Here is a 13,403-nt window from a genome sequence, read left to right on the forward strand (position 1 = left end):
ATAATAAATGAGTTTTATTTTTAAAGCGTATTCATTTGATCTTATATTGTTTCTATTTGATTAATGCATATATTTTTATGTCATTATTTACATGATGCTACTTAAATTATACAAAATATGCAAGTTTTATATGATATTTGTCCAAGTTTTATTTGATACAAAATATGCAAGATTTTTCAAAAATTGCTATTTATCCAAGTTTTATATGATATTTGCATAACACATTTTTCTTTAAATAATAATAACAACAATAAATAATAATAATAATAATAAGAAGAAGAAGCAACTTTAGTCTCCCCCATGAAAACGAATATATCAACTGGCAGCTACCAAATGGATTCAAACTAATTATTATTTTATGTCTGACTCGATTAATTAAATCACATTATTCTTTTTTGAACAAGTCTAAAAATAAAATAAAATAAAATAAGGGTCAAAACAACGAACACAAAAATTTAATCATATACAGATAGAATTAACAACCAAATTATAAAATATATATGGGTGAAAATATATTTACCAAAATCCAATATCAATAATAAGATTAGGAATGGTTTTCAACTTCTTTTCATTCCTAAAATACTTTGTTTTTTTATTCCTTGAAAGTGTCCATATTAGTTACCAAATTCTATCCATAAAATAATTATACAAACATAAATCAATGGATTAAGGTGTTATAAATTGGAGGAGAGAAACGAGGAAGAAGAGAGAATGAGAAAGGTTCAGAAATGAATAGGAAAAATGAAAAGAAAAGAAGAAATGGGGAGGAAGAATGAGGGAAAAAATTAGTCATCTAACGCCCGTTAACAATTGAAAATTGAAATTGTATTTGACTCAATAGTATTGACATAACTTCCATTCCTAGAAGTCGAAGATTATTCAATACCCACCCTATAATCATATTAAAAAAAAGTTGATTAAAAAAGTTGAAAAACAATTTATCTAACTCAAACTTAATTCAAGTTCAAAACTCGATACTCCAACTAACTTAATTTAAAAAAAAAAAAGAATAACAAGTTGCAATGAGAGAGAAAAAAATAAAATCACTACCAATTACCATTTACGACCAACCAAATTGTAAAATTAATTACAAAAAATTCAAACATGATTCTCAACACCAACCTCATGGGGCTTTTTAGAATGTTTTGTAGAGACAAAAATCCCACCAAACCAAGCAACAAACCTAACAATCTTAGCAATTCCAATGGCCACCGTAATGTAATACAAACACCAGCCGGAAATGTCTGCCGGACCCAATTCCGCCGACGTCAACCACTTGCTTTCCGCCACAACCACTAGCGCCTCCGCCTCATCTCTCAACCGCCACCACCACAGCCCGCCCAAACTCACCGCTGTAGCTGCCGTCTCAAACCACTTCTCTTTCCTAGACTCCCCAAATACGGTGTCATCCACCACCGGCTTCACCACCGCCCTCGTCCAGTGCACCACCGCCTCATGAAGTCCAAAGAAAAACAACAGCCTCCTCCACAGGCCGCCCTCGATGTGGCCGGCTGCCGCGTGGTTCAGGCCGCTTGATAAGCTCCCCTCGATCCCGACACCGACACATACCTGTCGTTGTTGTTAAGAATATGAATAAATGATTGTAATTTGATACATCATGCTTTCTGAAAAGTCAATTTCCTTATTCTAAATTTTCAACTTCATCAATGTTATAAATTATAATTAATATTTAATATCTCTACAAAGTTGAGAGACTCAAATTTTGAATCTCATTTAAAATCATATCATTGTAGCTAACCACAAACGTTTCTGACTAGCTAAGAAAGTTCTATTAACAATAACGTGATTAAAAAACCCGAAGAAATGCAAGTTAAGATACATGTTACATCCATTATTCAAGTTTTTAGATTTAAATTTATTGTAAGCTTAACTAATTCAAGTAGGAAACTACTGAAATATTGTCTGAGCTACATCTATCATTGTACAACCCAATCAATTATCTAATAAAAAATTATCATGTAGAAATCTTTTAAAAAAAATTATGTGTAAAAGAAAGGAGATGATGAGATTAAGTGTAGCTTACGCTGCAGTTAATCACTGCTCATTAACTAATCTCCACTCTGTAACTTTATAAGCTCAAACGAAGAAAATTATTATAATAACCTATCAACTTACACTTTTAAGTTAATTATCATTTTAACATACCTGAAGAGTGCATAGAAAAATCCATGCAGTGTAAAGACGTGGTTGGGAGACGGGACCAGGGAGTTTGGTTGGGAGAGCAGATTTTCCAGTGAGAGAGTGGAAAAGAGTGGAGACAATGACAAAAGAAACGAGAAGGAAAAGAAGAGGAGAGTTTACATAGAGAATAAGAGAGAGCAACAAAGGCGACGACAACGGTAGCAGGCCGATGAGATATAGGACAGAAGAGAGACGAGCGAGGAGGAGGAACGAAAGGGGAAGCAAGAGGCCAAGAAGGTTGATGGCAAAGAGATGAAACAAAAAGGAAGGGCTTAGAATTTCCATGGCGGCCTTTAGGACAGTTTTTTATTGTTGTTGGAATTGGAGACAAAGAACAAAGAAGGGGATAAATGAACGGAAAAAGCTTGGTTTTGTTTTATAAGAAAATCTTTTGGGTTTGAGAAGATAAAGAATTTGATTGAGTGTATAAAATATATAACATTAGATGAGACAAATATAATGAAATGTTTATAAATTTATAAGTTGTTGTTATGGAATAATCTTGCAATCATAAAGTGGATGCCACGTCCACTGTTTTTGATGATGAGTTGACTGAGACTTGGTCCGATCCACTTTATTTTTTTTGTATGCATGTATATATGAAACGTATTTAGATGTATTTGGGATGCATCTATTTTTTTTTCCAATCTATTTAAGAATTCAACTACAAGTTATCACGTGATATATACATACATATATATATATATATTATATATCCTTTATAATCGATTGGGTGCAACACAGATTACATAACATTAACACAAAGATGAGTGTGTTTGGGCCAAAAAATTGGTTATTATAGTTGGGTTATAATAATTTGTGTTTGTGACGTATATAATAGTTTGGGTTATAATAATATATGTTTGAGGTGTAAAACTATTTTAGTTTAAGAAGAAAATAGTAAACAATATAACAAAGAATGAAGAAATGATAAATGTAAAATAGTAAAAACTGCAACAACTAGTAAATACTGTAGGAAATGAGAATTTTAAAATAGTGTTAATTGTAATTAATTGGGGATTACAAAATAATATTTACTGTAGCAAAAAAATGATTATTATAGTTTTAGGATAATCCTTGTCCCAAATGCACCCTTAGTGGTTAGATTGAACTCTTGTTAAATATGTGATTGCATGTTATCATTTAGAATAAAACTAATAACATAAAACCATAATATAAAAATATAACTCAGACATATACTAATTCTCTTATGATTAAAAGCCTAATTCTCTTATGATTAAAGGTTGAAATTTTCATATCCTCATATTTAGTACATATTAAATTTCTAATATAAATACAATATTTTGTGATAATGTTGCCATGACAAACCTTAAGAAATTAGAATTTGTAGCCCTTGACATTAATGGAAATAATTATTTTGTCATGGGTGCTCGATGTCGAAATTTACCTAGATGTTATGAACTATGGGAGAAATAATTAAAGAAGGAAATACGACATCCAACCAGAACAAAGCAAAAGCTATGATTTTCCTTCGTCATCATCTCCACAAGAGATTAAAAATGGAGTATCTTCTAATAAAAGATCCTCGTATCTTGTGGAAAATTTTAAAAGAAAGATATGATCATCAAAAGACAGTTATTCTTCCTAAAATCCATTATGCGTGGATGCATTGGAGGCTACAAAATTTTAAATCAGTAAGTGATTACAATTCTGCTTTATTTAAAATCAGTTCAAAATTATTGTTATGTGGAGAAAAAATTACTGATGTTGATATGTTAGAGAAGATGTTTTCTACATTTCATATCTCGAATATGCTCCTACAGCAGCAATATCGAGAGAAAGGTTTTAAACAGTATTATAAATTAATTTCATTTCTTCTCGTGGCCGGACACAGTCATGAGTTATTGATGAAAAATCATGAATCTCGACTAACCAGAATGACACCATTCTCTGAAGTGAATGCTGTGAATTTTAATAATAATCATGGTCGAGGTCGTGGTCACGGTTAAAATTGTGAATTGTGGTAAAGGAAGAAATAATAATTATTTTTGTGGTGGTCGTGAATCATTCAAATTTCAAAAGAACCACACGAAATAATGATCACAAAGGAAAAGCTCCACAAAATACGAGTTCAAAAAGTGTTGAATATAAATGCTTCGATGCAGAATGACTGGGCTTTGGTCACGTACCTATCGTAGGTCAAAACACTTATCTATCAAGCCTCCCTGAAGGAAAAAGGAAAAAATGTGGAAACAAATTTTGCATACCAAGATAATGATATATATGACTCATTCCATATGATAAATTTGGATGTGGTGGACTTTTTTGAATCTCCTAAAGAGAAGATTGGCGCAATTGATGAAACATCAAGTTTTCTTTTGATTTTGAGAATATCTAGACTTAATGTTGTTGTTTTCTTTTATCTTTCTTCATGTATTTTTAGTAACTTTTGTATATTTTAAGTATTTTTTTTTCTTATTGTAATTATGTTCTTTTAATAAAGAAACATGGATCATTTTCATATGTTGGGTGTTTAAAAAATGAGCAAAGAAGATCTATGTCTGGCAGATAGTGCAACTACACACACAATACTTACAAATAAAAAGATATTTTTTCAAATTGACAATGTATAAAACAAAAGTAAATACAATATCAAGTTCTGCAAACTTGATTGAAGGTTTTGGAAAAGTAAATATTATTTTGCCTAGAGAAATCTTCTAAGTTTTAAAGATATACGTTGCAAGGGTTATCATATGGAGACTGATAGTAAGAATAAGGTGGAATATCTATATATTATCTCTATGTCTCAAATGAAAAACGTGTATTGGAAAATTTGTCTGCTTTATCTTATGAATATCTATATATTATCTCTACTAGCTAAAGTGAGGACTGAATCACCTACATTTTTAGAACGAATTCATGTGATATAACCCACCAAGTGAACCATTTATATATTTTACGTTATTAATAGAGGCATCCAGTAGATGGTCACACGTGTTTTTATTTTCAAGTCAAAATCTTGCATTTGCAAGATTACTTGCTCAAATAATTAAATTAAGAGCACAATTTCCTGATTATACAATTAAGACCATTCGTCTTGATAATGTTGGTGAATTTACATCCCAAACTTTTGATAATTATTGTTTGTCAATTGGAATAGGTGTTGAACATCATGTATATCATGTTCATATACAAAATGGTTTAGCAAAATTATTTATAAAACATTTGTAATTTATTGCAAGATCATTACTTATGAGAGCTAAGCTTTCTTAATCTGTATGGGGACATGTCACTACAAGAAAAACGGGAACTCCCGATGCCGTTTTAATGTGTCGGGAGTTAAGTCTCTCCCGAAGAAATAAAGGTTCGTCGGGAGTTCCCCAGAAACTCTCAACGCTGGGTGTTAACCGTCGGGAGTTCCCTTAGAACTCCCGATGGATATTCTGCCGCTCGTCGGGCGGCATCGGGAGAGGGGTCTGGTTTAAACCAGACCCCTTCTTCTTCTCCACTCCCTCAAAATTTTTTCTCTTTCCCTCTCAAAAAACCCTAACCCCCTCCTCTACCACCCCCCTTCACACCCGCCACCCTATTTTCCTTCTTCCCTTCACGCCCCCGCCACTCCCCCCTGTTGCCGCCCCTCTTCACGCCTGCACTGCCGCCTGTCCTTCCCCCTTCACATCGCCGTTCGCCGCCACCTTCCCCCTTCATTGCTTGAAAATTCAAGGTTTGTGCACATCCATTTCATTTATTTTCTCTTATTTTGTATCTTAATTTAAGCCATTGTTTTTAATTTTTAGCATGTTGGTAATTTTGGTAATGTTTAATTTTTAGCATGTTACTAATGTTGGTAATATTTAATTTTTAGCATGTTACTAATGTTGGTAATTAATGTTGCTAATGTTTAATTTCTAGCATGTTGGTAATCTAATGTGAATTATGAATTATGGATTGTGGATGTTATTGTGAATTCAGTTTTTTTTCCTTTTAATTCTTAAGGTCATGGATTACTTAATTTACTATAATATATGTTACAATTTCTGCAATTTGGTGGATTAATATGAATTGGTGGATTATCACTCCCTCAAAATTATGGTTTAAACCAGACCCCTTCTTCTTCCCTACTTTTTAAAAATATTGTACTTAACACATTTAATATTTTAAAAAAGTTTAAAGAATCTACTAGACATAAAACTAAATTTTGTGTCTAATAGAAAATTGAACTTTAAATTTTGTGTCCAATAGGCTTGTAAATTTTAGAAGATGTTGAATAGATGAAAGACCTATATTAGACACAAAATTGAAAGCTTGGAGACGTACTAAATAAAACATTTGAAAGTTGTTAAGACAATTTAAGCAGTCTAGGGACCTATGTGTTTATTTTGCCTTAAGAAATGAAAATTATGGAACTCAATGCTTAATAATACTTTGTACTTTGTCCTCTAATCCAGGTTATTGTTTTGGATTACAAGTTGGTCAAAAAATATTTATTTTTAAGGATGAATAAAGAATAGATTAAACTAAGGAATAAGTTATCAGTGGAGTATAGAGAAGAAGTATCACAGTTCTTAGATATGGCAAGGTTTCATGTAAATGATTCCAGACGAATAAGATGTTCATGCAAGAATTATATGAATTCAATTTGGGAAAAGATAGATATTGTGGAACGACATTTATTAACATATGGAATATCTCCCTCATATTGTGAATGGGTATATCATAGAGAGCCAGTAAACTTATCTAGAAGTCATACAAGTCATTCAATACAAGATGTTGAAGTAGATAGTATAGAGAGTAATGCTGTTGAAGAAAATGAGATGTTGAATCTTATAAACGATTTACAAGTTCTAATTGAAAACAAAAATGCAAATGAAGGAAGGATTGAGAATAATGAATGTCCTTTAATGGTTAAGAAAGAGATACCATGAACTTATTCGAGGATTTAATGACCGAAGCACGTAATGAATTATACCCTGGGTGTTCGCAATTTTCGTCTTTAAACATTTTAGTGAAGTTGATGCATATCAAAGTTCTGAATGGTTGGAGTAACAAATCGTTTGACATGTTGCTGGAATTGTTAAAAGCAGCATTTCCAGCTGGCACCTCTATACCTACTTCCTTTTATGAAGCCAAGTGAAAATTGCGTGATTTAGGCCTAGGTTATGAGTCTATTCATGCGTCAAATATGATTGTGTATTATATTGGAAAGAGTTTGCAGATTTGCAACAATGCCCTATTTGTGGTGAGTCTCAGTACAAAGTTAATGTTGGCAAGGGTAAAAAAATACCACATAAAGTATTGCATCATTTTCCATTGATACCAAGATTAAAACGATTGTTTGCATCAAAAGGAGACGCTTCTGACATAAAATGGCATAAAGATAAGAGAGTTGAAATGGATGATGTATTGCGACATCCAGCTGATGCAAAAGGGTGGAAACATTTTGATCGTGAATTCCCTCATTTCGCTTTAGATCCTCGAAATGTTCGTTTGGGATTAGCTTCAGATGGCTTCAATTCGTTTGGAAATATGAGCACTTCTTATAATATGTGGCTTGTGGTGATAATTCCTTATAATTTACCCCCTTGGAAATGCATGAAGGAAACAAACTTCTTCATATCTTTGCTCATACCTGGTCCAAAATCTCCTGGAAAGGAAATTGATGTTTACTTGCAACCGTTGATTAAAAAGTTGAAAGAGTTGTGGACAATTGGTGTGCGAACTTATGATTCTGTTGCTGGTGAGTTTTTTCAACTATATGCTACCTTATTATGGATGATTAATGACTTCCTTGCGCACGGTGACTTATCTGGGTGGAGTACAAAAGGTATCATGCATGTCCAATATGCAAAGAAGATAACTCGTCCTTCGGGATAAGAGGGAAAATATCATTTATGGGACATCGACGTTATCTTCCGGAGAATCATAGTTGGCGTCGAAGTAGATAACATGATGGAAAAGTTGAACGTAGACCTCCACCAGTCGTAATGAATGGAGAAGAGATATAACAACAAATAAATACGCTAAAATTTTCTGTGCTTAGCAAACATCCATCGAAGTAAGATAAAAAAAAAAAAAGCGAATTCTAAACTGGACTAAAAAAAGTATTTTTTTTCCAACTTCCATATTGGTCTAGACTATTGTTACGACATAAATTGAATGTAATGCATATTGAAAAAAACATATGCGATAATTTGGTGGGCACATTGTTAAATATTGAAGGAAAGACAAATGATACAACGAACGCTCGATTAGACTTACAAGATTTGAAGATAAGAAAGGATCTACACTTGATATAGGTCGAGAACAGATTTGTAAAACCACATGCAACATACACATTAACAAATAGTGAATGGATTTCGTTTTGTAAGTATTTGAAATCAATAAATTCCCTGATGGATTCGTATCTAACATATCACGATGTGTCAATGACAAAGATGGAAAAATATCGGGGTTGAAAACACACGACTATCATGTGTTGCTTCACAGACTACTCCCTATTGGTATTCGAGCATACCTACCGAAGAACGTATCCACTGCTATTGTTGAGTTTGTACATTCTTTCGCGACTTATGTGCAGAGACAATATGTGTAAGTGATTCAAACAGACTACAAGCAGACATCATAGTCATACTTTGTAAATTGGAGAGAATATTCCCACCTGCCTTTTTCGATGTAATGGTACACCTTGCAGTTCATCTACCATATGAAACCAAAGTGGTGGATCCAGTTAGTTATAGTTGGATGTATCCTATTGAAAGAAGTTTACGAACATTAAAATAATTTATACGGAACAAAGCACGTCCCAAGGGGTCTATAGCGAAAGCATATGCAATGAATGAATCATGGATTTTCTGCTCGCGATATCTAAGTGGGATTGAAACGAAATTCAATAGAGATAAACAAAATGATGATAACATTACCGATCACGAGATATTTGGTGAATTTGAATTATTTAGGCAGAGGGTACGACCATTAGGGGTGTCAACTTTACGGACGCTATCAACGGAGGAAAAACGTATTGCACATTGGTACATTTGCTACAATTGTACAGAAATAATAGACTATCGCAAGTACGTTTCAAAATTTTTCCTTTTCTAAATTCTAGGGTATCTCCTTTGATATAACATTTAAATAATCAATTTTGTAGGCAACATTTGAGGTTAATTCGTCGTGAATCTCAAAGCACCTCTGACTTATATATAAAACATCAATGTAAATATCCCGATTGGTCCAAATCTCAGGTATACATAGTCATTTTGTAGGCAACAGTTGAGGGATGATTCATTTTTCGTATTCATTTTTAATGTATAAGTAATTATCAGGTTCTACAACGGCACGAGAGAGAAGATATCTCCAATGATTTCTTTTCACTTGCAATGGGACCTTCGTCTGAGGTGCGCTCTTATAATGGATGCATTGTTAATGGGGTACGTTTTCACACTATAGAGCGTGATAATCGTCGAGCTACACAAAATAATGGAGTCCTAGTGGCCGGGGAGATCAGTGAGAATACAAGTGTGGATAACAATTTCTACAGTGTTGTAGACGAAGTATTAGATTTCCAATATGTGAACAAAAGACGTGTTTTCTTGTTAAAGTGTAGATGGTTTGACACATATAACAACAAAAGTAATAGAACACATGTGGATTTAGGATACAAATCGATCAATACATCACACTTTTGGTATGTCGACAAGCCTTTCATCTTTGTTATCCAAGCACAACAAGTCTTTTACATTGATGACATCAAACATGGTAGCAATTGGAAAGTTGTTCAAGTAATCCAAAATAAACAAATATGGGATGTACCGGAAGTGGATGATGTTGAAAACGCACAACTAGATTTACTAGAAATTTTTGGTGGCGTCCGAGTGGATGAAACCATTGAGGAGGTTACTTTATGCAGAGTTGACGTTGATCCTACAGTTGAGGAAAGACCAATTACTGTACATGGCGATCATGACTTCATAAACGATGATGATGAAGAACAATTATCTCCCAATAACAGTTCAAATGCTGATGAATAATTTGAATTAGATTACGATGATAAGTAATGATGTATCTATTCAATTCTCTTTTTCTCTAGCTTACACGTATTTATTGTTAATTTAATATTGTTTTCTTTTTTTTTGTGTTTGTATAGATACGATGTCAACCCCTAATAGGCAACGGGAGGCTGATGAAGAATTCCAGGAGTTATATCTTGGCAACACGGTATCTTCTGTGGTTTCAGGTTAGTATATTTTGAAATATATTCTGTTAACTGAAATACATCATAAACTGTTTTAAATTTTTTATTCTTCAGATAGTGACTTAGCATCCAATCGGAAGAAACGAGAGCATTCGCGGAACATCGAGTTGGAAAAATATGTCCAAAAACATGGGAGAATTCCAATCGTGATAAATGAGGGGGAGACGAAACCGATATCTCAACATTCAGTATGATTTAGTAATGCAATAGGCGTCACCGTGAGATCTGCATTTCCAGTACGTTGTTGTCCTTTTGATGAGGTTCCAAACGAGTTCATAGAATTGGCTAAAATTCAATTATTGGTAAGTAATTATAAGTTTATTCTTTTACACTCATGAACATCATCTATGCTAATTCTTCCTTCCCTCTTTTGTAGGCTCATTTCGAACTTGATCTGTCCAGTCAACGACTTAACCGTTTTATAGAACATCAAATGTAAAACTCGTTCAAAGAATTTAGAGCAGATTTGCACAGACATTACAGAAAATGTGGAGATCCTCAGCAAGCACGTGCCAGTTTGCCTAGTTGGCTTAAAAATAGGCCAGAAGATTGGTACTTTTTATGTGACGGCTTCGAGAGTGAAGCATTTTAGGTACAATATTTATGGCGTGTATCATTTGTTGCATTTACTAATACATCAAACTATTGACATATTTTTTTTCTTCAAATGTAAGAAATGTCTGTGACGAACAGGAAGAATAGAGAGAAATTATCATTCGACCACGTAGGTGGATCGAAGTCATTCCTGCAAATTCAGGCAGAGTTGCAGGCAAAGGAGGGTCGAGAAATAGGACGTGTTGACCTATTTAGGGAAACACACTCTAAAGGTAGCAAGTTTGTGAACGAGGCAGCTAAAAGTGCACATGTAACATTTTTTTCTTTATCGTCGTGTTTTTTTTTCACTTTTAACTTTAGTCTCTCATTTTTACCTATTTAATTATTATGTCTAGCATCAAATGTTGGAATTAAAATCCAGCACCACTGTAGAAGGTTCTCAACCACTAACAGGGGATGAAATATGTGAGACGGTTTTGGGTAGACGACCTGGATATTCAAAAGGTCTAAGTTGGGGCCCTAAGCTTAAGTCAAGAAGAAGTACCATCTCATCAAGCTCGTCATCTACTCAAGGAACAAAGGGGGGAATGGATGAATTGAGATTCAATTTCCAACAGTCTCAGTCGAGGATTAAGGAACTTGAAAACATTCAGAAAAGAATGCAAGAGGATCATGCAAGACAAATAGAAGAAATGAAAAAGATGATTGAAGACATGGTACGATCACATAGAGGAGACCCATCAAATTAGGCATGATTACTACATTATTTAGTTGTCTAATATGTTACTATCCTACAGTTATGGTACGATCACATAGAGGAGACCCATCAAGTAACTTTATGATAATTAAAGAATTGTTGGCTATCCTACAGTTATGCTAGCCAAACAACTGGATTTTGATGTGTTTTTTGTTGGCTCTCTCCTTGCCTCTTTTTTTGACTTTTTATTCAACTGTATCTCGCTCTCTCCCTGAATCTCGCTCTCTCCCTGCCTCTCGCTCTCTCCCTACCTCTCACTTTCTCCTATACTATTTTTTAAAGTTTAGACATCTGTAAGAACAATCTTGGATTGCAAAGATGCCCTCAGCAGCTTCACACCCTAATTCTGTTGTAAATATGTATCATTTAAAGCTTCAACACTCTCATACAAATTATATAAGCATCCTACCATGCCTTGATGTTTCAAAAGCCCAATCACAGTCCCTGAATCTCGCTCTCTCCCTGAATCTCGCTCTCCCTGCCTCTCGTGCTCTCCTATACTATTCTTTAAAGTTTAGACATCTGTAAGAACGGTCTTGGATTGCAAAGATGCTCTCAGTAGCTTCACACCCTGTTAACATCCAAAGTTATGACTTTCTCCACCAAACCACCAACTTCTTTGATATTAAACTTGTTTAGGAGAGTAATACTAGAAATGGTGGACATTGGTTTCACAGTCAAATCATCCATCACCATGTAAGTAACCACATCCTTCACAAACCCTCCTCCTACATTTCTTTTTGCCTATGTAGTTGCACTATTAGGTGGATTCACAAATTCACAGACTTGGTTCATAACATACGAACAACTCGGACAAAGATATTTAGGATTACTAGAAACTTTATAGTCACATCTATAAGAGCACATGTATAACTTTATTTGATCAGCTGAAGATTCAATATTAGGCAAAAGCAAGGTAGAGACAGATAGTGAAACTTTAGGCTTCAAAAGGGTGTCTTTGCTCTGATTTGGTTGTAAATATGTGTCATTTAAAGCTTCAACACTCTCATACAAATTAGATAAGCATCCCACCATGCCTTGATTTTTCAAAAGCCTAATCACAGTCCATGAATCTCGTTTTCTCCCTGAATCTCGCTCTCTCCTTGAGTCTCGCTCTCTCCATGAATCTCGCTCTCTCCCCGAATCTCGCTCTCTCCCTGCCTCTTGCTCTCTCCTATACTATTCTTTAAAGTTTAGATATCTGTAAGAAATTCTTGGATTGCAAAGATGCCCTCAGCAGCTTCACACCCTGATTAACATCCAAAGTAATGACTTTCTCCACTAAAGCACCAACTTCTTTAATATTAAACTTGTTCAGGAGAGTAATACTAGAAATGGTGAACATTGGTTTCACAGTCAAATCATCCATCACCATGTAAGTAACCACATCCTTCACAAACCATCCTCCCACATTTCTTTTTGCCTATGTAGTTGCACTATTTTGTGGAAATGTGAAACTTTAGGCTTTAAAAGGGTGTCTTTACTCTGATTTGGTTGTAAATATGTGTCATTTAAAGCTTCAACACTCTCATACAAATTAAATAAGCATCCCACCATGCCTTGATTTTTCAAAAGCCTAATCACAGTCCATGAATCTCGCTCTTTCCCTGCCTCTTGCTCTCTTCTTGCCTTTTGCTCTCTCCTATACTATTCTTTAAAGTTTAGACTTTCATTTGC

The 13,403-nt window shown here is 34.2% G+C and overlaps 2 protein-coding genes and 1 pseudogene across 2 annotated transcripts; 1 reads left to right on the forward strand and 2 right to left on the reverse strand.

Annotated features, from left to right (window-relative positions):
• Positions 1-1,030: 1,030 nt before the first annotated feature.
• On the reverse strand, positions 1,031-2,588 carry LOC120090682 (uncharacterized). Its single transcript, XM_039048400.2, has 2 exons — positions 2,167-2,588; positions 1,031-1,569 (listed from the first exon to the last, which is right to left on the reverse strand). Exons 1-2 carry the CDS (start codon positions 2,485-2,487, stop codon positions 1,099-1,101), a joined length of 792 nt encoding a protein of 263 aa, XP_038904328.1. The 5' UTR covers positions 2,488-2,588; the 3' UTR covers positions 1,031-1,098.
• Positions 2,589-7,222: 4,634 nt separating this feature from the next.
• Positions 7,223-11,718, forward strand: LOC150032666 (uncharacterized; annotated as a pseudogene).
• A 291-nt stretch (positions 11,719-12,009) lies between these two features.
• LOC150032667 (uncharacterized) lies at positions 12,010-13,101 on the reverse strand. Its single transcript, XM_090306975.1, has 4 exons — positions 12,975-13,101; positions 12,567-12,811; positions 12,297-12,470; positions 12,010-12,066 (listed from the first exon to the last, which is right to left on the reverse strand). Exons 1-4 carry the CDS (start codon positions 13,099-13,101, stop codon positions 12,010-12,012), a joined length of 603 nt encoding a protein of 200 aa, XP_090163101.1.
• Positions 13,102-13,403: the final 302 nt, after the last annotated feature.

Source organism: Benincasa hispida, chromosome 11 (genome assembly GCF_027475165.1).
Source record: "Benincasa hispida cultivar pf3 chromosome 11, pf3_genome.v1.1, whole genome shotgun sequence".
NCBI classification, from domain to species: Eukaryota; Viridiplantae; Streptophyta; class Magnoliopsida; order Cucurbitales; family Cucurbitaceae; genus Benincasa; species Benincasa hispida.

Bases quoted from the DNA above. Each gene is read 5' to 3' on its own strand.
- LOC120090682 (XM_039048400.2), bottom strand. From the start codon at position 2,487: ATGGAAATTCTAAGCCCTTCCTTTTTGTTTCATCTCTTTGCCATCAAC. The intron at 1,570-2,166 runs GTATGTTAAAAT...CAACAACGACAG, and splicing joins TTTTTCTATGCACTCTTCAG to GTATGTGTCGGTGTCGGGAT.
- LOC150032667 (XM_090306975.1), bottom strand. From the start codon at position 13,101: ATGGTGATGGATGATTTGACTGTGAAACCAATGTTCACCATTTCTAGT. The intron at 12,812-12,974 runs GTGTGAAGCTGC...AGCGAGATTCAG, and splicing joins TACTTTGGATGTTAATCAGG to GGAGAAAACGAGATTCATGG. The intron at 12,471-12,566 runs GTTTCTAGTAAT...GCAACTACATAG, and splicing joins CTTATAGATGTGACTATAAA to GCAAAAAGAAATGTAGGAGG.